The following is a 25,068-nucleotide window of genomic DNA, read 5'->3' as shown; positions in this document are numbered from 1 at the left end:
ACTCCAACTAGTGGAGTATGAGATGTTATGGAGGCCACAGACCACTGGGCCAGCACAGAATTAGGAAGAGGGGACCACAGAAGAGGGGAGTGGCTGTTGTACGGGGATCCCAGGACAAGCAAGGAGATTTGGAGAAAAGACTGGACAAAAATCAAAGGGGTGAAGAGAAGGTGTTTGAGGTAGAGGATGGGCATAGAGTTTGAGGGGTACAGATAGGGCAGCAGCAAGGAGACCCCAGACAGGAAGACAAGGTGGTTCGTAGCCCAGGAGGAGAGCCCTTCTGGGTGGGAAGGTGGCGGCAGCGTCCTCCCGCCTCACAAGGGTACCCTCACTCGGGGCACTTCCCACCCTGTATCCCCACTGACCACCTGGAGGGAGAGGTGGGGAAACTCTGCTCCCACCCTCCAGATACCAGGGTAAAACAGGGGTACCGGGGGGTCCTGAGCCTATGCAGGAGGAGGCTTTCTGGCCTGGCCCACCTCTACTCCACTTCGGTGCAGCCCAAAGGTGTCCTGCTGGGGGTGCCTTTTGACCCTCTGCCACTCCCCGCTTCTCACACCAGCAGTCAGGGCAGCGAAGCACCCTCGGGGGCTTTGGTGGGTGGTGAGGGGGCCTGGATGGAGCCCCGTCACAGGACAAGCCTCAGGACTACGAACAAGTTGAAGAACCCAACGTAAAATGAGGAGACAATACCTCCCTGACATTGGATTAATTTCCTTACCACAAAAAAACCCTTTAATTTTGAAGGAGGAGGACAGCTTGGTTTCGTGTATTCTCATGCAGTGGTTGTCAAAGTGGGGTTCCCAGTCCCGCAGCATCAGCATTCCTTGGGAATTGGTTAGATGTGCAAAATCTCAGGCCATGCCGTAGACGTAATGAATCAGAAACTCCTGGGGTGGGGCTCAGCATCTCTCCCAGCGAGCCCTGGAGGCGATTTGAGGGCGTGCTCAAAGTTGACAGCCACCGTTTAAAGGGAATTTCCATCCCATCTCCAAGCACCTGCCTCTCCTTAACCATTTTGCTGCTGGGGCCAGGGGCAGGGTGTGCAAGTGATCGCTTGAACTTGGAGTTAGTAAGGGGAAGGCCTAATGAGCAGACGTGGTGAGGAGCTTCCTCACTCTCACCGTGTAGGAGTCTGGAGACCAGCTCTGGAGAGCCCCTAAGCAGAGGTCAGGACCATGGGCGATCCTGCAAGAACATGACTCAGAGGACCCTGGCTTTACAGGGATGAGGTCATCGTGGCTGCTCTTCCTGCGTACCAGACAGCACAGGAACCACTGAAGAGTTGTAAGACAGTTTCAGAAAATACTAGGAGCACTTAGAGATTTGAGGAGTGTACAAAAAACCCCACAAAAAAACAAAACAAAACAAAACAAAACAAAAACAAATTTTCTGGAACTAAAGAAATGTTATTTCAACCAAAAATTTAGTGTATGCATCGAAAGAGAGAGGTCTGGTCACTGCTGACACTCAAATTAGTGGCTTGGAAGAACAAGTGGAAAAAATATTTCCAAGCACGGAGCAAATAATACAAAGAGATGGAAATAACGAGGAAAATATGAGACTTGGAGAAGAGATCCAGTAGTCCTAACATTCAAATATATTAGCTCCAAAAGAACAAAAAGGCATAGATGGAGGAGAGGCAATAATTTAAAAATAGAAAAATACTTCAGGGACTTGAAAGATCTGAGCTTGCAGACCGAAAGGACACAGGCAGACACAAAAAAGGAAAAAAGAAAGAAAGAAGGAAAAAAAAGAAAAAACAGACATCTAAGCAGGAAACTTCTGAATTCCAAGATTAAAGAAAAACATTTTCAAGTTTCTAGACAGAAAGAGCAAGTTCTGTATAAAGAGAAAAGAAAAAAAATAAAGAGGAAAGAATCAAATTGACCCTGGACTCTTCACCTGCAGCACGAGAAACTAAATGTGGGGACAGTGAGAGAGAAAAGGATCGGCGGCCCGGGGACCTCATCCCCTGCCGGAAAAGCTCTCACCTGTCAGAGCAAAAGAAAGATATTTGAGCTATAAAGAGTATATCAATCTTTTATCTCACCTGAGAAAAATACTCAAGCAAAAATTTGGTTAGAGAATAGAGAAGTCACAATAGAGGAGGACAACGGGGAGACAAAGCCTGCGGTGAGCAGGGCGCTTGGCCGAGTTTCCTGCTGTTAAGCGCTCACGAAGCTGGACGGACACCTAAGTGCACCTAGGACCCTAAGCACTGTGCTCTCTCAGCCAAACCTGGGGTGGGAAGCAGTGTAAAGGTCTGTCTTCTCTGGGTAGAAGTACCAGGAAAATAAAACATCTTTTTTTTTTTTTTTTAGATTTTATTTATTTATTCATGAGAGACGGCGTCGTGCTAAGTGAAATAAATCAAGTAGAGAAAAGAGAAAGACAGATACTGGATGTTTTCACTTATATGTAAACTCTAAAAAAGAAATCATAGAAGTAGACAGTAGATCGATGATTGCCAGGGGCCGAGGAGGAGGGAAATGGGAAGGTGTTGGTTGGGCAGCCCGGGTGGCCTAGTGGTTTCGCGCGGCCTTCAGCCCGGGGCATGATCTTGGGGTCCCGGGATTGAGTCCTGCATGGGGCTCCCTGCATGGAGCCTGCTTCTCCCTCTGCCTGTGTCTCTGCCTCTCTCTCTCTCTCTGTCTCTCGTGAATAAATAAATAAAATATTAAAAAAAAAAAGGAAGATGTTGGTCAAAGGGCATAAACTCCCAGCAGTAAGAGGCGTGAGTTCTGGGAGCTAACGTACAGCGTGGTGACTCTACTTAATACTGGGTTATGTGTTTGAAAGTTGTTAAGAGAGAAGATCTCAAATGTTATCACTACACACGTGCACAAACACGCGCATGCGGGTAATGCTGTGAGAGGATGGAGGTGTCAACTAACCTTTTTGTGGTAATCATTTTGCAATGTATACATATGTCAGCTCCTCACATGGTATGCCTTAAACTTCGTATTTTAATAATATCTTAAAAAAGATAAACCTTCCAGAGGGAAGTTTGGCAATATATATAAAATTGAAAGTAATACGGCCCAATGTTCCAGTAATTCTGCTTCTAGAAAATTCCTGTAGGAAAATGCACAAGGATGTGTATATATACAAGAGGGAGTTCATCACAGAATTCTTTTTCTTTTTTTAAGATTTCATTTATTTATTCATGAGTGACACAGAGAGAGGGAGAGAGAGGCAGAGACACAGGCAGAGGGAGAAGCAGGCTCCATGCAGGGAGCCCGACGTGGGACTCGATCCCGGGTCTCCAGGATCACGCCCTGAGCTGAAGGCAGTGCTAAACCGCTGAGCGACCCGGCTGCCCACAGAATTCTTTATAAGAGCAAAATATTGGAGGGATCCCTGGGTGGCGCAGCGGTTTGGCGCCTGCCTTTGGCCCAGGGCGCGACCCTGGAGACCCGGGATCGAATCCCACATCAGGCTCCCGGTGCATGGAGCCTGCTTCTCCCTCTGCCTATGTCTCTGCCTCTCTCTCTCTCTCTGTGTGTGTGTGACTATCATAAAAAAAGGGATCCCTGGGTGGCGCAGCGGTTTGGCGCCTGCCTTTGGCCCAGGGCGCGATCCTGGAGACCCAGGATCGAATCCCACGTCGGGCTCCCGGTGCATGGAGCCTGCTTCTCCCTCTGCCTGTGTCTCTGCCTCTCTCTCTCACTGTGTGCCTATCATAAATAAATAAATAATAAAAAAAAAAAAATTTAAAAAAAAAAAAAAAAAAAAAAAAAAAAAAAAAAAAAAGAGCAAAATATTGGAAACAATTGACACGTATGCAGTTAGTTAAATAAATTCTAGTATATACACGCCATGTAATACCATGTGGTAATTAAAAGTGATGAAGCAGATCTATAGTATTGATGTGGAAAGATATCCATACATATTGCTAACATGTTAAAAAAAAAAAAAAAAAAAAAAAAAAAGGAGGCGCCTGGGTGGCTCAGTGGGTTAAGCACCTCCCTTCAGCTCAGGTCATGATCCCAGGGTCATGGGATTGAGTCCTGGGTCCGGTTCCCTGCTCAGCGGGGAGCCTGCTTCTCCCTCTCCCTCCGCCTGCCAATCCCCCTCCTTGTGCTCTCTCTCTCTTTCTGTCAAATAAATAAATACAATCTTAAAAAAAAAAAAAAAAAAAAAGAAGCACCCATGCTTCTCTTAGTGGCCCTGGTTGGTTTGGTCTCTGTCCCTTAGGGCTTAGGTCCCTGAAAGGTTCCTGATCTAAATGTCTTCCCAGCACCAGGTTGCGGGGGGGGGGGGGGGGGACCCGTGTAAGGAGGACAGAGACGATCCTCTCCTTACAGTGACCACAGTCTGGTTTCCGGAGTGGTGATGAACACGAATATTTTGACTTTCTGAACGCATACAGTCAGGACGCTCTTCATTTTAAGGTCCACTTTATGGCTGTGGAAACCGTGGCTCATGAAGTTAAAATAATTGCCTCGGGTCTGTGCAGGCAGTTTCTCTCCGGGGTCTGCGGAGGGAAAGGAGGCCTGCGGGGTGCCCTCCCAAATGCGCCAGAGGTTGCTGGGAGCAGAAGGATTAGGGCTTGTGGAAATGTGAGCCGAAGAAGGAGTAGACGTGGAAGGGAAGGTGAGGTTGGGTTTAGGAGAGGGGAGGGCATTCAAGACCCTCAGCCCCTCCACCTGCAAGTCTGGCTCTGCGGGCACAACTCTTCAATCCATCTGTCGTGCCTGCCAAGAGCAGGCCTTCAACAAATAATGAATGAAGGATAAACGAATGAATGAATAAAAAGAGACACGGAGTTTATTACTGTATTGGAAGCCATATGAAGGGCGGGCCAAACCCCTCTCAGACCTTGGGGGCTCCGGCTTCTCTGGTCATCCTGCCTTCACCAAATCTGGAAGATCCTTCAAGTTTTCTCAAATCTGGGCAGTCATGAGGTAGGAGGGGGCTCTGTGCCCAGCAGAGGGGGCTGGCGGCTCAAGAGCCACCACCATTCTGAGTCTGTGCTCAGCTGTCCTACAGGTCCACCGATGGCAGTTCCTGGAGTTCCCTGATGGGGTCATGCGTGCCAGGCCCCCGTGGCTTGGAGCCAGGTCTGTGAGTGCGGGCAGAGGAGCCACGGTCCCGGGCTTTGCAGGCTGAGAGGAACGTGGTGGTGTCATCTGGGCAGTGAGGGTGCCCTGACCTCTAGGTATGGCAGGACCAGGATCGAGGTGTCACCAGCCCCCAGAAGGTTGTCTGTGCCAGAGAAGGGTGAACTGTGCATGAGTTCCCTCCTGTACCCACCCCACACATCTGAGATACTGGAGCGCGTCACCCCCACACCAGGCCCTGGCCCCAGACCCCGAGAGTTGAACTAGGTAACAACAGAGGGCTGGCTGCTGGGGAGGGGGGTGTGTCCCTCCGGATGGGGAGCTGAGTGAGGGTCGTGGTCCCTTACCTGGGGCAGGGGGCAGTGTCGCCGAGCATACCATTCCTGGCAGTACAGGCTGACCTGGATGCCTTGGCCCAGAAAAAGCATGGTCCACATTAGCACATTCCACGCGGGGCCTGTGTGCCGGTCATGCATCATGAAGTTCATCAGCCCTGATGCAGGAGGAAGGGCTGTTACTCCGGTTCCAGACACCTGTGTCCCTGGCTGCCTCCCATCCCAGGGCGCTGGGGGGAGATGGGACAGGAAGGCACCACGGGGCAAGATCTTGAGCCCGGCTCCAGCAACACGCGGTGCTCTAAGGGGCTCATGTAAAAGCAGGACCCCTCGGTTCATACGTCGGCATCCTGGGTCTCATGCTAACCCCGGCAGCCCCACGCCAGCTCTCCCCTTTGCCCCCCATGTGTGCCCCGCTCAGATGCTCCTCTGCAGCCAGAAATCTTCTCCTACATCCCTGCTGCCCCCCCCGCCCCCCGCCCTGTTCCCAAGCTCCCCGTCGCCCAAGGGTGGGTGTCTTCCCCGTGCGTCTGGAATCTCCAGGAGCAGGACTCTGGGGCTCCGCCCTCTGGCTGGAGAGGCACACAGAGGCCAGTGGCACAGAGGCCAAGCTCACCTCCGATGACCAGGAAGAGTATCAGCATGACAGGGTAGAAGAATCCCAGGACAAAGCAGAAGATGTACTCGTGGACCACTGCAGAAACCAGGAACACAGCCAGCATGGCCGCCCCGCGGGCCCGGCCACCAAGGAGCTGGGGGTGGGGTGGGGTGAGTCTCCCCAAGACTCCCCCACAGAGCCCCCTCCTCAAGGAAGCCAGGAGAGTGTACAGCACAACGGAATAGAATATGGTATTTGAGGGGCCGAATTGGCTTATTTAAGAGCGCTGTATTAGCTCTTGGGCCTTATGTGCAATTTTTAAAAGGGGATATAATAACACTCGCTTCTCAGGGGCACCGTGCAGATTGCGTACGTGGAAAGTCTTGGCAACTGAGAGTTACTATATGCAGGGTCCTTAGAAGGCTAAGGAGAAGAGGAATGTTCTGCGGAGGGGCGGAGTTAAGGCTCAGGAAGGAAGGAAGTTAGACCATAAGGAGGATTTTCTGCCCACTGGGTTGGGTAGAAGAGGGTAGAGGGAGTCAAGGGGGCCCCTAGGTCTGGAAAAGGTAGGTGGTGTAGACGGAAGGAGGGAGAATGTCCTGGAGAGGCTCCATTAACTGTGGGGGCCCAGGGGTCGTCAGAGCCCTTACCCACAGCCCGTCCTGATAGACGTAACTGTACAGCCAGTCATGGACCACCACGTTCCAGGTGCGATAGTAGTTGGAGAAGGACGTCGAGTTCCACCAGTCCTGGGGAAGAGGGAAGGAGGAGAGCATCAGGGTCCTGACTCTTCCAGGCCCCAGCCGCTCCTCCCTGCTTCTTGCACCCTACCCTGTCCCAGTGTTCCACAAGGGCTGGCCTCTGGCAGAAGAGAGACAGCAAGCACTCTCCAGCTGCCTCTTCAGGACCTGGGGCCCGCCCTCCCTCCTTCACCCCCTCTCAGGAGAAGAGGATTCCAAAGCACCGTGCACACAAAAGCAGTTAGCCTTAACTGGTCGGGGGTGGAGGGCTGGCATTGGAGCCACACCTGGAGGAGCGCGTTTCTCATGTGGGAGGTTGACAGCACAGCTGGGGTGACACCCAATGGAGCTACCATCCTCCCCAGATCACTGCCCAGCCCTCCCTGCATCCAGCTCCCGTGCAGCCAGGTCTGGGCCTCACCCGATAGAACATTCTGTCTCCAAATCGTAGCATCTCTGCAAAGGCGTTCAGCCAGCAGTGGAGGAAGGCAAAGAAGATGAGCAGCAGCATGAAGATGCCTGGTGAGTGGGGACAAGGGTTGCAGGTCAGCCTGGCCCACCTGGATCCCCCGGGAAGCTCTGAGGGGCCCTCATCAGCAACCAGGGCCCCGACTCCTACCAACCATTTATTAGTCACTCATTGATTCATGCATATTACTCCGTCCATCTGCTCATGAATCCCATGGCGGGTGTGGGGGATGCAGAGATGAACCCCAAAGTCCCTGACCGTTGGGAGTTCACAGAGTGGTTGGAGAGAGAGAGAGGGAGAGACAGACAGAGGCAGAGGCAGAGACATATGGAACCGTGCATCAAGGTCGGATGTGCTGGGAGCTAAGCATGGTAGCCGTGGGTGCACCTGGGAGGGCAGAGCAGGGGTAGGTCGAGGTGATGGAAGGCTAACACTGACAGGATTCCTAGATGAGGAGGACTCAGTGTAGGCCTCCAAAAAGGGATCAGAAAACAAAACAAAACAAAAAACAAAAAGGGATCAGATTTCACAGCTGGCAAATGAGGAAAGGCCATTCCAAGCTGAGGGACCCAGCTGAGCAAAGGCCAGGAGGCGTGAAGGATCAGGGCTCAAGAACAGCGGAGGGGCGGGGCGCTCGGCCTCAGCGGTTGAGCCTCTGCCTTAGGCTCAGGGTGTGACCCCAGGGTCCGGGGATCGAGTCCCGCACTGGGCTCCCGACAGGGAGCCTGCTTCTCCCTCTGCTTCTCTCTCTGCTCTCCCTCTTCTTCTCCTTCTCCTGTGTCTCGGCCTCTCTCAGGGATAAATAAATAAAATCTTAAAAAAAAAAAAAAAAGGGATCCCTGGGTGGCGCAGCGGTTTGGCGCCTGCCTTTGGCCCAGGGCGCGATCCTGGAGACCCGGGATCGAATCCCACATCGGGCTCCCGGTGCATGGGGCCTGCTTCTCCCTCTGTCTGTGTCTCTGCCTCTCTCTCTCTCTCTGTGTGACTATCATAAATAAATAAAAATTAAAAAAAAAAAAAAAAGAGAGAAAAAAAAAAAAAAAAAAAAAAAAGGAAGAGCAGAGCTTGTGGTAGGATGAGAAGACCAGCTGGGGGGCTTTGGATGCCAGGCCAAGGGTGGGGAATGATAACCTGTAGGAGGGCGGTTCCTGCGGGCGGCAGCGTCAGGGCAGGCGGGAAAGGAAGCGCTGGAGGGGTAAGGGAACAGGTGAGGACGCCCACGTGGAAAGTGAGAGTGCAGTGGCGCCGACCTGAGGCCCTGGCAATGAGCAATGGAGGGGGGGGGCACCCGTGGGAGAGGTTCCGAGGCGGGAGGTGCTGAACCTGACAGAAGGGAAAGAGCGAGGGGAGGGAGGCAGCCCGGCCAGGAAACCTTCCACCAGGTGCAGCCCTCCCGGCCCTGCCCTCGGGCGGCCACGTACCTGGCAACGTGGCGTGCATGATAGAGAGCACCAGAGCCCGGGTGCTGAAGGGCTCCCGGCTCATGTTGGCAAAGACAGGAACGCAGAGGCGGCTCAGGATGAAACAGGCGTAGAGCACGCAGCCCAGGGCCTGGGGGTGCAGAGGGCGGGGGACACACACTTGGGAGGCGTCACGCAGCTGCCCCTCCGCTCTGGAATTGGGTTCGGGCCCAGCACCCACCTCCTCTTACCTTAGCACCACCCTCCGACCTCCTCCCTCCCCGGGCCTCCTCACCTCCCTCCCAGAAATTCCCCCTCGGCCACCACAAGTCCATCCTTCTACCCCATCTTCTGACCTGAGCAAAGTTCTTGGCCACATAATTCCACCTGACGTTGGGTGTCCTGCAGCAGCAAGGAGGATAAGATGTTTCTCGTCCTTTTATTTTGTTCCCTGCCCGTTGGGGCACAGGTTCTAGAGCCCCCTCTCCGAAGCTCCCTCAATTGCTCAGGCCTTGGGAAGACTATCTGGGAGGTAAGGGTCTAGAACACTTTGGAACCTTCTGTAATAGACACGGCAGACAGATTTTTTGCTCCAGTGTCAACTAAAGTGACTAACCATCAGGAGTCTGCTCCAGACCGACAGGTTTCCCAGGGGGTAGGATTTTCGACACTAAAGCTGGGACAGTCCTTGGCAAACCGGGACAGTTGGTCACTCTCGTGTCACCATGGGTTGTGCAAAGGAGAAGGGGCAGTCTACCTGCCAGTTACTTCCCGTTTTAATTATGGGATGCTTCCTGAGAAAGTGGCCAGTGTCTGGGGTGAGGCCAAAGACCTCAGAGAGAGGAAAATAGAAGGGCCGGGTCCCTGATGGGCCTGGGCACTTGGAAAAGAGGTGCAGGTCTTACCTGGGGTAAGTCTTCCTGTAGATCAGCGTGGGGCAGAAGAGGAAATAGAGGTAGCTGGAGAAGCTGGGGGCCTGCATGCCCTCACCTGGGGAGGAGTGAGAAGGAGCCATCAGTGAGGGGGGAAGGAAGGGGGTGATGATGGAGGCTGGGGAAGGGCTGGGGCTGGTGGGTGGGGGGCTGGATAGGACAGGGGTTCAGGGGATGGGGATGGGTGAGCAGCTGGCATTGGATCTGGAGGCTTGCTGGGGAAGGGGAGACTAGGCAGGAGCTGAAGCTGCTCTGCGACACTCTTGCTTCCATTGCACCCTAACTTTCTGGTGCAGGACCTGCTGTGGTAGGAGCTTCATGTGGCACCTCAAGTTCCACCACACGTTCTCTCTCTCCTTCTGTTCTGACTTCCTGAGATAAGGCTCTCATACCCTGGGTCTTTCCAAGTTAGCCCTGGACGTTGGAAAGTGCCAGAAGTCCCGGGCAACAGAGGCGCCACATCTCAGAGGCGGGACCTGAGAACCCCCAAGACTGCGGCCCACAGAGCCCAGCTGGAGGCCAACAGGCCTTAGGAAGCCAAAGCTTCTATGAGAGTCTCCCAACCGCTGGTTCACTCCAACAGCCTAAAGGCCTGAGTTCACAGCAGGGCCACCCAAGGCCTCACCTACTCTGGCACAAAGGGTTCCGGGCAGAGCCTCTCTCAGGAAGGAGTAGCTCTTCATCAGGAGCCTGACCTGAGACGGAACGGAAGGGAGGGTAAGCTGCTGCGGGGCTGTGATGACTTCAGGATCTCTGTGCCTCGCTTAGGGAAGGGAGGCGGGCAGATTGCAAGATCTATGCGGTCAAAGCCCAGACTTTATCTTTTCGTGGGACAGTCTCACAGCCTAACAGGTAGCTGCTGGGATGAGCCCAGGGCAAAGGCGCACCTGCGAGGCCAGGGCGGGGCCTCGGGCCAGCCAACCCCTGCGGCTCCCCGCAAAGCCAGCCGAGCATTTCCTTGGAGCCTGCAGAGCACCCCAACCCCCAGAGCTCCCCTTCCTCGGGGCCGCCCAGCCACGCCCCGCCGGGTCACCTGCTCGAAGACCAGGATGCAGCGGGAGGCAGGTGGCAGCTGGTACTTCAGGGCCACGAGCACGGGGAGGGCGCAGAGCCCCACGGTGTGGGCCACCAGCAGCACGCAGCCTAGGCCGGCCCGCAGCACCCAGGCCCCTCCGGCCCGCGGCCTCGCCCCCAGCCGCAGGACCTGGTAGGGCACCAGCAGGGTGGAGAGGAACATGGGCACCCACGTCATCAGCGCCAGGGGCAGCTGTCCGAAGCTGAAGATCAGGAGGTCAAACTCCAGCATCAGCCTTGGAATGGAGAGGGAGAAATGACGTAGACCAATGTGTGGCCCACCCCTGCCCCTCCCTCTGCAGTCAGAGCTCTTGGAAGGTAAACCCAGGCATTTTGCTAAGGGTTCCAGTGCCCCATATCTGAAGGTGTTCAAGGTGTGCCTCTGTTGTCCTGCACTTGTAGCACAAGGTGTTGCCGGAAAGACTCAATCATGGGACGGGCTTGCTTATGAATGACCTTTAGAGCCCTCTGCATCTTATGGTGGCGCAGGAGGGCTCAGAGCTTCATATGCCGAAGGTATTATTAGAATATGAGGTATTTAGAATTTAGCCTCGATCTTCGTTAGTTGTGTTCTTTTGGAGTGTTTATAGCTGTAGACGGGAGTTAGTAGAAAGTAGGTTGTTGGGTGTTTTTGCTCATGTTAAGACCGTATGGTTTGTAATGGTGAAAAATTGGAAACCACCTCATGCTCATGTTAAGACCGTATGGTTTGTAATGGTGAAAAATTGGAAACCACCTAAATGTCCCTTAGGAAAAGACAAAGCTGGCGTGCCAGACTGCAGTCATCAATAACAATGGGCTGACATGGAACAATCTCTAAGATAGGAAGGTAAATTGTTAAGGAGTGGGTATCTTATTTATGTAAAACCCCACAACATACCCCCTCTTGGTTCTTATATACATGTGGATGCCAAGACATGGAAAATGTGCTGGAGGGAAACTCTCAAAACTGTTAAAAGGCTGTGGGAAGAAGAAGTCTAAGAATGAGTTTTAGCTGGGAAGATTGTTGGAGGCAATGTTGATGTGTGTCCAATAATCAAAGGATCAATGAGCGGGGGGCCTGTGCTCATCTGGCCAATGGCAAATGGGACACTGGAGACTTGGGGGTCTGATTTATGTGCCTATCCCAGGCGGGAGGCCTCCTACCTGCCCTCATCAATGAGGTCGATGGCCAGGGTGCTGATGATGAAGACGCACAGGCCGGCGATGAACATGTGGTAGATGGTGCGGAAATGCTGCACCTCCATCAGCTCGCTGCAGGGACAGGGGCCCGAGTGTCGGTGTAGGAGGGTCCTCGAGGTCGTGCGGACCAGCTCCAGCACTGTACATGTGTGAGGTAGGGGACTAGCGATTGGGAACTTGTCGCTAAGGGCAGGGACATGGCTGAGCCTTTTCGTGCTGGGGCCTTTCTTCCACAATTACAGCCGGGGGAAGTGGGAAAACTGAACGTTAGAAAACCTCTCCAAGACCTGGGATCGAGTCCCACGTCGGGCTCCCTGCATGGAGCCTGCTTCTCCCTCTGCCTGTGTCTCTGCCTCTCTCTCTGTGTCTCTCATGATTAAATAAATAAAATCTTAAAAAAAAAAAAAACCCTCTCCAAGTCTTCCCTCCAAACACCTAGAACCTGAGGAGTAGGAATGAGGGGTTCTGGACCCCAGCCAAAGCTCTTGCTTTTCCTCCCACCCCCTGTCCTTGATGTGGACTTACTCGAGCAGGGACTTCCGGATGATGAAAATTTTCCGTTTCCCGGGGGATGGCTCCCGGCCCCTGAATAAAGACAGTTGTTCGGGTCAGGACCCAAAGGGTCAGGACTTGGGAGCCGAGGGCAGTAGCAGAGGAAGGTCAGAGTGAGGGCCCCCAGAGGGCAGGACCAAGTGGGAGGTCAGGGCCGGGGCAGAACAAGGCCAGAGGTGGAGGTCGGTGTCAGGCAGGCAGAAGCGATGAGGGCGGAAGAGAGAAGGTGGACGTGGGGGTCATGTCAGTGCTGGCAAAGGAGGTGCGAGGTGACATTAGGGCTCACAAGCCTCATGAGAGAGGAGCCTGCTCCAGCCATTCCCCAGGCCCCAGTCCCTCAGGCTCTTACTTGCTCAAGGAATCTGGAGGCGTGGAGGGCAGAGGTCCGCCTTGCGGCGGGTAGGACCGTACGGCCTCCCACATGGCCCGATCCAGCAGCTCCGTCAGCTGTCCCTGTGCATGTTCTAGCAACTGTGTCTTCACAACCTACAGGACAAAGCAGGGCAGGGCCCGCTGTCTCCCCAGCCAGTCAGCTCTCCTCTCCTTCGCCGTATACTTACTGAGCTTCTCTGGGTGCGGGCGCGTCCTAAGTGCTGGGGACAGAATGGTGAACAAGCACAGCCCGTGCGGCCCCCACCTCGCCCCGCAGTTTATTTCTCTCTGGCTTCCCAGGGCAGCAGGGGGGACCCCGGAAAGACCCTTCCAGCGCCAGGGTCTGGATGCCGACCGCCTGCCATCCCTCACCCTGCTGTCCTCTCCCTGTCCTCAGCCTTCCCTCTCCTGCCCTCTGGTCCCACTAACAGAAGTCTGTTCACTGGCTGACTTTTGGCCCCTGCCCTGCTGACCTGTATTTCGAACCCCTCCATCTTAATCCTTGGCTGTAAGCTGATCTGAGGGGTTTGAACCCAAGAACAAATCGCCTTTGCAGAGCCAGTCCTCGCCCCTACTCCCTCCCTCTGCTCCAAGACCTGTCCACCTTGACCTCTGACCTCCTCACCTCCATATGTCTCGTCCATTGCACCAAGTCCAGGCCTCTATCCTTCTCGGTGCTTCCTAGGAGGAGGGGTCAAAGGGCACACCCAAGGGGGAGGAGTCAGGCCTCTGCTGCCCAGTACTGGACCCAGAAGCATCCTCTGTCCAGGAAATGTTTTCCACGACCAAGCTCAGCAGCCTCCCTGCCCCCAACCAGTGGAGTATCTAGCATCGTGGGGGGCCATCAGAAGGGGAAGTTATACTCCTGCAGGGGATGAGGAGGCCACTGGGAGCCTGATGACACTAGCTGGGAAACAGGAAGCTACTCCGGTCACTCACCCCTCCCCCACCAGGGGTGGGGGTTGGGGGGTGAAAGAGTCTACAAGATAAGGCAGGGCCCCAGCTCTGAGTATCTCTCCACTTCCCTCTCGTGGCTGGGCAGTGAGGGGCAGGGGCAGCGGCTGCCTTCACGAGCCTCCCGAGACCGCAGGAGCGCCCTCTCCACGGTGCGTCCCCACCTCCAGCACCTCCCAGCTCTCTGCACCCCCAGAGGGGGGTTCACCTTCTCCGGAGGGCCGGTCCTCTTGCTCTCCTCTCGGCCCTTCTCCCCTCCGCAGCCGGGTTGCCTTTGGCTCCATGATGTGTCCCGACTGGGCAGCAGCCGGCTGTGAAGTGCTCCCTCCCCTCCTTCGCAGCTGCCAAACTCTTATCTCACTCAGCTCATCAGCTCCAAAGACTAAAGTCCTTCCAGGGAGCACCGATAGGTTATCCGGTCCGGAGGGTGACGCTTCTCAGCTACAGGCTCCGCTCTGCTGGCTGCCCCAGGGATGGTCACTAATCCCCAACAGACCAACCCGCCACACAGGTGCCTAGCTGAGTGAGCTGCCCCTCCCACAGGGACAGCGGCTCTGCAGCTCTGCACCTGTCTGTGTCGTGGGGCGGGGGCCTGGGCTTCCCTGGGGCTTATCGCCTAGCTTGAGTTGCCTGCTGGATCTCCCTCCCCACAGCCTGAAGGATCATCAGGTGCCCTCAGCTTCCCTTAGACCACGAGATAAGATGTGTTCCATGCATGTGATTCATGTTCTGATGGGGTTGACACCTGTGACAAAGGTGATGCTGCGGCCCCTCCAGGAAGTGCTGGGCGCCAGGGCCCCTAGGCGGCAGCTCTTCCTTACACCTGCTTGGGTTAGCGCGTAGGCAGAAAGGAGGCCAAAGGAGCACTCAGTGCCTGGGGGACTCCAGGCATTGGCACAGATGGAAGAACAAGATTTCAATCCTCCCTCGGTCATTTACCGACTGTGTAACTTCAGGCAAGTGACCCAAATATTTTAAGCCACAGTTTCCTTCTCTGAACAAACAGGGGCAAAAGTCCCTACCTCACAAGCTTATTGTAAGCACAAAATGAGGTAATCCACATAAAAACACACGGCCCAGGGTCTGGCCCCTGGGAGGGGCTTGATAAGTAAGAATTTCCTTCCCCTTTTAGGAGGATGTAGCAGAAAGGTAAGTGCTTTGAGAGTTCCTCTTGATTGGGTTCCTGCTGGGGATTAACTATTAATCCCTCCTCTCCCCTCTCCCTTTGTGTCCAAATATTAGTGTTAGAAACAAGGTCACAAACTCAGACAGAGGCCACGGCCTCCATGTCTCCCCTGCTCCCACTCCCTGGTGGGTGTTGGGTGAGGCTCCAGGGCTGAAAACCTCTGCCACTGTCTGTCTCCTGCATTCCAAGTGCCACAGGAGCGCCAGCAAGCAGTCCACAGGGAAGGAGAGCTCCACTGGGGGCTTTGGGGTGGGGGCAGAAGGGGGGAGACAGAGGGGCCAGGGGCTCCACAGATGTGAGAGGTGGACTCAGAAACGTAGGCCAGAGACCCCCAACACAGCTTTATTAACACCCCAAGCCCACACCAACAATCTTTCCATGTGCAGGGTCCTGGGGGGTCGGGGGGTAGTGGGGGGGGGGCCTGAAGGTGGAGTGTGGGGCTCAGGGCTCCGAGTTACTCATCACTCAACAAACGACCCAAGAGGACAGCCCCATGCTCCTTCCACTGGCCGGGCAGTGCCCCCAGCCCTGCCCCCAGGCTTAGCCACTGCTCCCAGGGGGGCAGGAGGAGCTTCCATCACCATCTGGGGACCCCGACAGCGGCTGGCCCATCCGATCCACACACCAGCAGGGACCTCGGCGCTGCCCCTGGGAGGAGCGGCACTGGGGAGAGAGGCACAGGGATCAGAGGTGCAGCAGCGCTGAGGCTCCAGCGGGAGGGACACGAGGGCCCATGGGTGGGGATGGGCTCTGTCCCTCTGTCCCCCCCCCCCCCCCTCGTCGTAATATGCAGAAACATCTGAGAACTCTTAGGACAGGGAGGCTCTCTGGGCTCCCTTCTCTTGCTCCCCTCTTCTCTACCCACTAAACTGGGCCTATTCTTCTAGATCAGAACCCTAGTTCTCAAAATACTAGGGGCTGTGTTAGAAATGCAAATCCTCAGACTCCGTGGTAGGCTCAGCCATCCACCTGTTCTCAGCCCCTAGGTGACTCTGAGCCACCTCATAAATGTGAACCTCCGAGTTAGGCATTCCTGAGTTGGGCGGTCTGGCTCCTCTTCTACGTTTGTGTGGGCCCTAAAGCTGGGAGATCTTGAAGACAGGGGCAGTGTCTTCCTTATGCCCCTTTATAAGCTCCCCTCGTCCCATCCCTGGCAGGAGCCTCCTGCTGGACCAGGTGGAAGAGAGGAGAGGAGGGGCCTCACCTGCCGCTTCCGGTAGAAGCCCTTATGGTCACAATTAGGCACGTAGAGGGTGTGAACCCCTCGATACACCTCGGTCTGTAGCTGCTGTAGCACTGAGTCCAGATGTCTGCGGCACGGGCCCTGGGAAAAGGGACAGCAGGCAACTCTGAACCATTGCAGCCTCCAGGACATGGCCCCCTGGCTCCCCCCATAGCCAGGCTCCAGGACCCACGTGGGAAACCTCTCCAAGCTCAAGGTGACAGCCTCAGATGGAATGTCCAGGGCTCCCCACCCCTCCTGCTCTCTGCCAGCTGCACACGCACCATTTCAGCATCTTGGACACCACCAGGATTGGGCCGGCCGGAAGTTGTAGTAGAGGCCCCTGGATTCCTTTGTTGGTCTCTGCGGTTCACATCCTGTGGACGAGTGGTCCCTGCTTGGGGTTTGCTCTCCTTAGGATTCTCCCCTACAGCCACAAGAGGAACGAGGAAGGGAGAGTCCGAGAATCAGATGTCAAAGACCAGAACCAAATGGAAGAGAGCCTTGCTCACCCGGACTCCCTGCAGTGGGAGGAAGAGAAGGTCTTTCCAAGTAGTAGAAATGAGGGTGGTTAGAACCTGCCTCCACCTTTACCTTCTTCTGGCCTCAGTTTCTCTCTCTGACAAAGGGTTATATGACCTTTCCTGACAATACCCCCAGACTAGTCTTAGGTCTTATAAGGGAGAAGCACTTTGGAAAGCAGACACAGAGGACAAATACAAATATATTGGGAGGCCTTGGGCTTGGGGTGGGGAGTGGGGGGGAAGACCTGAATGTTCGTGGAGAAGCCAGCAGGGGGTGCACCAAGCCAGAGGGATGAGGAAAGGAGAGCCGGGCATGTGGGAGGGGGTTAGCAGGGACCCAAGTGGAATGTGTGTCCCCGGTGTGACCCTGCTGTGACTCAGCCCACCCTTCCCAGGCTTCAGACATGATTACTTTTGGGGCACCGCAGCGGGGTCCTCTCCCTTCTCTGGTCCCCCATGGCTCAGCCCAACCAACCCCAGTGGTCCCAGGAGCAGGGACAGGCAGAGGGCAGGTTGCAAAGATGCAGGGAATGAGGGGCTTCTAACCTGTGGACTGCTCCTGGCTCTGGAGAAAGTGTCACACATGGTGTCTGGGCGGCTTGGGGAAAGCTCAGGATGGAAGGGGGTGAGGAAATAAATCAGGACGCCAGGGTGAGGAAAAGGCAGGGAGGGAAGTATGCACTGCTTGGAATTTGGCCCAGCTGTACAATTAGATATTGTGGCCCCTAAAGGCATCATCTCTCCTCTTCTGTGTCCAAAGACGAGCTCTGCTCAAGGTCCTGATCCCAAAACCTAGACAGTTGCTCCCACTTGCCTACTCCCTCCCACCCCAGAGCCATTCCCTCTGCAGCCCTGCCTCCCTGGGCATCCTTCTTCCTCTGCCCTTCTCAGACCATGATCCTCATTCCCTCCACTTAGCACCCTACCTCCCCCATGCTCCCACTGCCTCCTCTGACCCACCCAGGCAACCCCTAGCAGCCTGGACCCAGGCATTCAGGACTGAAAGAAACTTCACATTACCATCTCCTCCCTTGCCTCGGAAGGAACCAGGAGCTCGGGTGCCCCGGGGTGGGGGCGACTGCTTTCATTTCCTGTCCTCCCTCTGTCCCGTGCTGCCCCCCATCTTTTGGATTCTGACTCACTTCTGTCCCACCCACCCAATGACTCAGCCTTCTATTTTCCTCCCTGGGGTAGGGTGGGGTAGGGTGGGTGGAGGGTTCTGAGCAGCTCGTAACCCTGATTTGGCAGATTCCTTCTTTCCCCACCTCTGTCCCCTTCTCGGGAGGCCCCCAGAGCCGGCCCTCTGACCCTAGTCTAGTCTGAAACAATTCTGGGTTTGGGGCATCTTCTGTTCTAGACTTCACGTTCAGGTGCTTTGGACACCCTGATATTAAGGGGAAAAGGGGGGATACTTCTCAGTGCGCGCGGGATTTGGGAGTCTGGGTTCCCTTCCCTCTTTCTCCAAATGGAAGCTGGGAACACCGTCTGGATCCTTTCTCCAGCTCGGGGGGATGGGGTCGAGGGAAGGAGCTGAGATGCTGTGGCCTAGGACCTGACCCAAAACCCCTCCCTCCCCACCTTTCCCTTCCAGGGAAAATAAACAGAGCGGGGTGTGGGGGGGGAAGAGATGGAGAGCTCAGACATTTCCCTGCTTTGCCCTCAGGGCCTCCGGCCGCGCCCCAGGCTTCTAGCTGCTTCCCGCCCTGGCCCGTTCGCCCCCCAAAACCTGCCCCCCTCCCCAGGGTGAGGAAGACGGAGCATCCGGGCAGAACCCAGGGGCTCGCGGGGCCGCCCGCACCCCGCTCCGCAGCACCCCGCGCGAGGGGGCGGGGCTCCGGGTTGGGGGCGGGGCTAGGGGCGGGGCTCCAGACGGGCGGGGGCGGGGCTCCGGGCGGAGCTGGGCTCTGGGGGCGGGGCTAGGGGCGAGGCTCCGGGCGGAGCCGGGCTCTGGGGGCGGGGCTCCGGGGCGGGGGCGGGGCTCCGGGGCGGGGGGCGGGGCTCCGGGGCGGGGGGCGGGGCTCCGGGGCGGGGGGCGGGGCTCCGGGGCGGGGGGCGGGGCGGGACTCACCCGGGGGCCCGCGCGCCCGGCGGCAGCGGCCGCGGCCCAGCAGCAGCGCCCGCAGGGGGGCCTCGTCTTCCTCGGGCGGCTGGCACTGCAGTCCCGGGACGCAGTTGGGGGTGTAGACCCCGCACAGCTGCCCCTCCCTCCTGAGACAGCCCCCCGCTTCGGCGCAGCCCTCCGCCGGCGGCCCCCCGTCCTCCTCCTGCACGCAGGCCCCGGGACAGCCCGCCTGCGCCCCCTGCCCGCAGCCTGGGCACCGCGCCAGGGCGGCTCCCGAGCGGGCAGCGAGCAGCAGGCCGAGCAGCAGCAGGGGCGGCAGCAGCCTGCGGGGGGTCATGGTCAGGGTGTCGGCCCCGTCCGCTCCTCGCAGGGCAGTCTGCAGCAGCTGCCGCCCGCCGCCGCCCCTCTGCCTTAAGTAGCCGCCGGCCAGGGGCCGGGCCCTTTAAGAGCCAGGTGAAGGGGGGTGGGGGAGAAGGCAGGGGCATTCCCTAAACTGGGTGGGACTGGAGAGGCCCCCCCCACCTGGGTCCTCCCCACTTACTCTGCCCCCTCCCTTCCCAGTTTCTGTTTACTTCCCAAATTACTCTGATTTTTCTTGCTTTGTTCCCGGGACTCTCGGGCCGGAATTTGGGAGCTGGACAGCTGGCTGCAGGCACTAGAGGGTGGGGAGGGGTGGAAGGAGAGGACGGGAGTTGGGATGAAGGGAAATCCAGGAACCCAGTTCATGTGTATGTGTGGGCGATGAAGGGGCGCGGGGTCTCTGGTGGGGAGTGAGGGGGTGCTGTTTGAAAGGAAGGGAGAAGGGATGGGGTGTGGGAGTCACGGGAGGGATGTGTGTAAAGGGAAAGAAAAGAAGGCCCCGATGATGGATAATGCGGTCTTGAGATAAGCGACTGCTGATGGGAGAAAGTAGCCCAGGGAAGAGGAGAGGAAGAGCAAGGTTTGACATGTTACTGTGGGAAAACGGGGGCCGGGGGCCAGGCTGGGCTAAGGCTGTAGAAGGGGTTGGGGGAAGCAAGGGGAGAGGTGGGGAGAGGGTGGGCAGGCACACCTCGAATGTGTAGGCTTTAACCCTAGGATGGTGGTGGGGCCACCAGAGTAGCCCAGAGGGACCAGTGTGCAAGGGTGGGGAATAGCTGAACACCTGGCAGGTGGGGACAGGGCAGTGTGAGAGACTGGCCCCTTGCAATTATGGAGGTGGAGGCGGGTGGGGAACCCACACTCTGGGTGCTCTTGGGAACAGTGGACAGAGAACAACCATCCCCTCCCCCACTTCTCTCCTTCATCCAGGTTGGCCTCCATTCCTTTCTTAGAATCTGCCCCTTAACTCCCAGTATCACCCATTGGGTTGCCTGGATTCATCGGTTTCCTCAGCTTTGCCAGGGGGTGCTGGCCTGGGACTGGTCTGGGCGGCCTCCGCTCCCCCGGCTCCCCCACCCGCACTGCCCACCTTCCCCTCCCGGGGCACTGCCCCACCCATCCCAGCCTCCGAGCTGCGCCCGCCTTCCCGCCTTCCCGCCTTCCTAGAGGCCGGAAGAAGGACCGCTTCTCTTGGCAGCTCACACCCGCCCTGCTCCGGATTACGCAACAAGAGCCATCTCATTCTTTCCTAAAACAAGGGCTCTGGGCAGTGACTAAGTTTAAATTCTGGGCCCCCAAGCAGTAATGTCAGCAAGGGCTTCCTGAGCTTTTAGGTAAATACCAAAAAAGAACTTCACTCCCGGCCCCCCTCCACCGCCTTCCCTGGCTACCCTGGGACCCTAGAACAGGAATTTGGGGAGCAGTGTCTTGCAGTAGCTCCGGGCCGCAGAGGCAGATTGGACAGGCTGGGAGGAGGGGAGGAGAGGGAGTGGGGGAGAGCTCTCCCCCACTCTGCGGAGACTCTGGGACCTCCTGCCCCAAGCTCTGACCTCAGGGTGGAGAACTAGCTTCATCCTGTCCCCAAACTCTTATCACTATTTATTCTGCCCTGAGCATGGGTTCCAGCGTGTTGTTCCCACCTCAAACAGGAAGGCCATCAGAAGTTTGGGATGAGGAGGAGATGGAGTCCTCCCTGCAGGATCCCAGTGTGACTTTCTAAATGTTCATACTTCTCCTTTGTAGGTTATATTGCAGGAGAGCCCCCTACTTGGGTAGCCTCTCACATCCACCACTCCTTCTCCATACCCCCTCCTCACACCCCCTTCCCCCTCCTGCACCACCAGCACCCCTACAACAGAACTACCCTGTTTACTGCCCCCACCGCCCAGCTTCTCCTTCCCTGCAGCACAGGCTGGACGGCCCAGTCCAGTACCACCACCATGCCAGCACCACACTGCCCTTCCCCTGCTCCTCCAGCGTGGAGGTCCAGAGCTGCACTCTGTGGCTGTTGGAGCCTAACCAGTCTCTTTCTTGCAGGCTGAGACTTGGACTCTGCTTTTCCTCCCTTTGGGATGCCCTTTACCACAGCACCGGAAATAGTGGGATCTGAAGCAGATGCTGAGTGCTCAGAATGGAGTGTGGGCCAAGGTGCAGACCTTTGGGACTCTGGCCTCCTTGTGAGAGAAGACTTTGCTGAGAGCTTTGCCAGGGCTGGGAAAACAGGCTTTTCCAGAAGTAAACTCTGCTGGGCCTCTTCCTTCTCTTGCATAGGACGCTCCATTCTCTGGATCCCTTATGCTGTCTCTCATGGCCAGCCTGTCTGTCCAAGTCCCCAGCACCCCAGGTGCTGACTTCCTTTTGAGGGGAAAGGGTAACGGAAAGGGCCTGCCTAGACCCTTTTAAGCTTTGAGTTCAAGTGGTGGCCCATCTCACAGGCAGAAAGCCCCCCAGGATGCGGATCAGTAACGCGGCCCAAGTCTGGTGTGGCTTGGATGGGAACTGTTGTGATAAACTCAGCTGGCCTTGGGCCTTTGATCCCGGCGATCTGTCTCCCACACAACCTTCCAGCTGGTCCTGCTGCCCACAGTCCTGCTCATATGACTCTCTCCTCCTTGAAGGCCTCTGTGGTATGTCATGTCCCCTACATCCCACTTGGATAAAACCTGTGCTCCCATCTACCATTCAGGGCCCTGTGGACAGTGAGCCCTGGTTCAGCCAGCTGGTTGGATCACCTTCCCCAGAACCCCCTGGAAGTCTCCCATCTCTGGGCCTGAATGGAGATTAGGGAAGTGAATGTGTGGCCCTAATTGGTGCTCAGAGGTGATTTCTTCCTCTGGACTCCAAGCTTTCAGCTCACAGGAATAGAATCCTCATTTCCCTCAATACAAACTAAATTCTATCCCCTCTTCCTCACCTGCTGGGCCAGCTGTCTGCTTTCCTTTGAATTCATCCACATTATTGTGTTGCTGTCCTAAATTTTTGTTTATCTAGTCATGTGTCTTACTTTTCCAGTTAGAGTGTGAGTACTTTGAGGACAGGGGCCCTACATGCTCTTTGTCTCTAGGCCCCCAGTTCCCATATAAAGAGTTTGGAATTGATTTAAGTAAAGGTTGGTGTTTCTGGTGGGAACAAAGGTAGTCCTGGGGGAGGGCATTGAGAGGTTATGGGGGTACCTCTTCTGGAGGTTCCACCATTGCTCCTGAACTTCTGGGCTAGCTCAGCCTACCCCAGGAGGTCTCCTGGCCCGCCCACCTCTTCAGCCCTCCTCTCTTTTTTTCTTCCCCTTGCTTTGGCCAAAGTAAAGGCCAAAGAGTCTAAGAGGCCCAGAGGGTGGTCAGGGTGCAATAGGAGAGGGAAACCTGGCTCCAGATTAAATAAAAGAGGGCTTTCTAAAGAATACAACTTTATAATAGAGTTTGGGAAAGTTTGGGAAGACAGCAGGGCATTTTTCTAGATTGGGCTGGAATCAGCCAGACAGTTTGGGAATTGGGGATCATTAGTGGACAAGGAACAGCAACTGCAGATCTGAGGTTTGCTTCTTTGCAATTAAATGAACAAAAGAATATTCAGTAGATTCATGGAGCATCTATTTATGTGGATCTGAATAGGTAATATGGCCACAAATAGAGAGAAATTGTGCTCTCAGAGAGCTTAGAATTTATATATGTCCATCAAGTACACACCTCATAAACACTTAAAAACCAACAAGGATTCTAGGGTATTCCAGGATAGAATGTAGACTGTTGCAAATAAATCTAACTGTATTCTAGATCTATGACATAAACATACTGAAGGGGGTGAGGGGCAAAAAGGTGCTGACCTAAGCAACTCTAGAAAACCGTGTGTTGACTAGAAACTATAAGGTTAACGATTAAAGGCACAGCATAATCTACATAAACACCGTGCTCTAGTTGATAAATATTCTCACAGGCTTATAGGTTACAAATTTTTAAAAAAGATTTTATTTATTTATTCACGAGAGACACACAGAGAGGGAGAAGCAGGTTCCCTGCGGGGAGCATGATGTAGGACTCTCGATCCCAGGACCCTGGGATCATGCCCTGAGCCAAAGGCAGATGCTCAACCACTTAGCCACACAGGCGCCCCAGGTTACAAATTTTTGAAGCTGCCTTGGATATATACTGGGATTGAACAAACAAGTTATGGATATTGGGAGCCAGGTTTCTCTTTGTTGGTGGGAGAAGTCACTGATAAGTAAGGAGGGGAGGCTAGAATGTATCTTCTGGTGCTTGGTTAGGAGTCAGAGACCGCAATATGAACTTATATTTAGCTTGATATACATATAGATGGGCAATTGCTAGAAACAACTCTAGGGATTCCTGGGTGGCTCAGTCGGTTAAGCATCTGCCTTCAGCTCAGGTCATGATCCCAGGGCCCTGCATCGGGGTCCCTGCTCAGCAGTGGGTCTGCTTCTCCCTCTCCCTCTGCCCAGCACTCTCCCTGCTTGTGCTTTCTCTCTCTGTCAAATAAATAAACAAACAAACAAACAAAATCTTTAAAAGAAAGAAACAACGCTAGGTTTGTGTATATACATGAGTTAGCATACATATTATCTAACTCCATTCATGTAAGGGTTTAGAAGCAATGGCATCCCAATAGCGGTGAGCACAGCTAGCACCCAGATCTTGGTTTCTAAGTACCAGTCTCCAATAAAAGGAAGCAAAACTCCTTCCAGGAATAGCTGATTCTAGGCCTGGTATAGGGAAACAGAAGAGGAGCTAGAGCTTCTTATAGTACTAGCAAGTAAAGAAGTGCTCAAAAAACAAAAGGATGGGAGCATATTAGAGACACATAAGAACCAACCTGAAAGGACTCTCAAAGGTCAAGCTGAAAAAATTTTGTGCAACAAATACATAATATCATACTGAATTAAATACGGTATAAAGTAAATATAGGGCAGCCCTGGTGGCGCAGTGGTTTGGCACCGCCTGCAGCCCGGGGCGTGATCCTGGAGACCCTGGATGGAGTCCCAGGTCAGGCTCTCTGCATGGAGTCTGCTTCTCCCTCTGCCTGTGTCTCTGCCTCTCTCTCTCTCTGCATCTCTATGAATAAATAAATAAAATCTTAAAATAAATTAAAAAAAATAAAATATACAAGTGCAGACCGATTGTATTCATTTGCTAAGGTTGCTGTAACAAAGTGCACAGAAATTTATTGCTTCCCGGTTCTGGAGACTAGAAGCCCCAAACCAAAGTGCTAGCAGGGCCACGCTCTTTCTGAGACTCTGGGTAGAACCCTTTCTTGCTGTTTCCTCACTTGATTGGTAACCATCAGTCCTTGATGTTCCTTGGCTTGCAGATGCATCAGGCTAATCTCTGCTTCTGTAATCACATGGCCATTTTCACGTTGACTACCCTCTGTGTGCATCTATCCAAATTTCCCCTTTTAATAAAAATACCAGTCATATTGGATTAGGACCTGCCCTAATGATCATAACTTGGTTAAATCTGCAAAGACCTTATTTCCAAATAAGGTCACGCTCTGAAGTACTGGCAGTTAGGACTTCAACATTTCTTCTTCTGAGGGACACAATTCAGTCCATAACACTGATATAAACAAGCAGTTGAAGAAGAAGAAAGAAAGAAAGAAAGAAAGAAAGAAAGAAAGAAAGAAAGAAAGAAAGAAAGAAATCTTCCTTCCAGAAGACTTCCAGTGTATGTAGGTACTCTGTCCTCCAGAAGGCAGAGCTTAACACCTCTCCTGCCTTGGGCTAGACCTGGTGACCATGCTTCTAAAGAATAGAGTACAGGGGTGAAAGGGGTTTTTCCAAGAGTACCGGGGAGAGGGGAGAGAAAAAGAATATAGTACAGGAAACAAAAATAGTAACTTCATAGGAGAGACACCGGGCAAACACTAGCTTAACCGTGTGATCAAGGTTAACCTCACCACAGATGTCAGGTGGGTATTCATGTGCCCCTTGATATGATGACATGGAAAGCACTTCACCTCTGTGAATTTCTTCCCACAAATCCATAACCCAATCCAACCACGAGAGAAACATCAGACAAATCCAGATTGT

At 54.7% G+C, this 25,068-nt stretch overlaps 2 protein-coding genes across 3 annotated transcripts; both read right to left on the bottom strand.

Annotated features, from left to right (window-relative positions):
• Positions 1 to 4,747: 4,747 nt before the first annotated feature.
• On the bottom strand, positions 4,748 to 14,472 carry SOAT2 (sterol O-acyltransferase 2). 2 transcript variants are annotated; one of them, XM_038576177.1, is made up of 15 exons: positions 13,883 to 14,472; positions 13,346 to 13,401; positions 12,698 to 12,834; positions 12,322 to 12,381; positions 11,761 to 11,868; positions 10,574 to 10,850; positions 10,166 to 10,235; positions 9,514 to 9,598; positions 8,965 to 9,010; positions 8,630 to 8,759; positions 7,161 to 7,258; positions 6,650 to 6,748; positions 6,018 to 6,153; positions 5,414 to 5,559; positions 4,748 to 5,211 (listed from the first exon to the last, which is right to left on the bottom strand). In XM_038576177.1, the coding sequence occupies exons 1-15, from the start codon at positions 13,956 to 13,958 to the stop codon at positions 5,161 to 5,163; spliced, it is 1,575 nt and encodes a 524-aa protein (XP_038432105.1). In that variant the 5' UTR covers positions 13,959 to 14,472; the 3' UTR covers positions 4,748 to 5,160. The 2 variants fall into 2 exon arrangements, with proteins under 2 accessions (XP_038432105.1, XP_038432106.1); XM_038576178.1 differs by lacking the exons at positions 13,346 to 13,401; positions 13,883 to 14,472 and adding an exon at positions 13,194 to 13,318.
• Positions 14,473 to 15,177: 705 nt separating this feature from the next.
• On the bottom strand, positions 15,178 to 19,059 carry IGFBP6 (insulin like growth factor binding protein 6). Its single transcript, XM_038576176.1, has 4 exons — positions 18,675 to 19,059; positions 16,367 to 16,509; positions 16,065 to 16,184; positions 15,178 to 15,523 (listed from the first exon to the last, which is right to left on the bottom strand). The coding sequence occupies exons 1-4, from the start codon at positions 19,003 to 19,005 to the stop codon at positions 15,401 to 15,403; spliced, it is 717 nt and encodes a 238-aa protein (XP_038432104.1). The 5' UTR covers positions 19,006 to 19,059; the 3' UTR covers positions 15,178 to 15,400.
• Positions 19,060 to 25,068: the final 6,009 nt, after the last annotated feature.

Source organism: Canis lupus, chromosome 27 (genome assembly GCF_011100685.1).
Source record: "Canis lupus familiaris isolate Mischka breed German Shepherd chromosome 27, alternate assembly UU_Cfam_GSD_1.0, whole genome shotgun sequence".
Classification (NCBI taxonomy): Eukaryota; Metazoa; Chordata; class Mammalia; order Carnivora; family Canidae; genus Canis; species Canis lupus.
This window is presented reverse-complemented; position numbering and strand designations above follow the sequence as displayed.

Bases quoted from the DNA above. Each gene is read 5' to 3' on its own strand.
- SOAT2 (XM_038576177.1), bottom strand. From the start codon at position 13,958: ATGGAGCCAAAGGCAACCCGGCTGCGGAGGGGAGAAGGGCCGAGAGGA. The intron at 12,835-13,345 runs GTGAGGAGGTCA...TTTGTCCTGTAG, and splicing joins AATGGACGAGACATATGGAG to GTTGTGAAGACACAGTTGCT. The intron at 5,212-5,413 runs GTAAGGGACCAC...TCTCTGGCACAG, and splicing joins GACACTGCCCCCTGCCCCAG to ACAACCTTCTGGGGGCTGGT.
- IGFBP6 (XM_038576176.1), bottom strand. From the start codon at position 19,005: ATGACCCCCCGCAGGCTGCTGCCGCCCCTGCTGCTGCTCGGCCTGCTG. The intron at 16,510-18,674 runs GTGAGTCCCGCC...TTGTGGCTGTAG, and splicing joins CCGGGCGCGCGGGCCCCCGG to GGGAGAATCCTAAGGAGAGC. The intron at 16,185-16,366 runs GTGCGTGTGCAG...CCCTTTTCCCAG, and splicing joins GTGTCCAAGATGCTGAAATG to GGCCCGTGCCGCAGACATCT.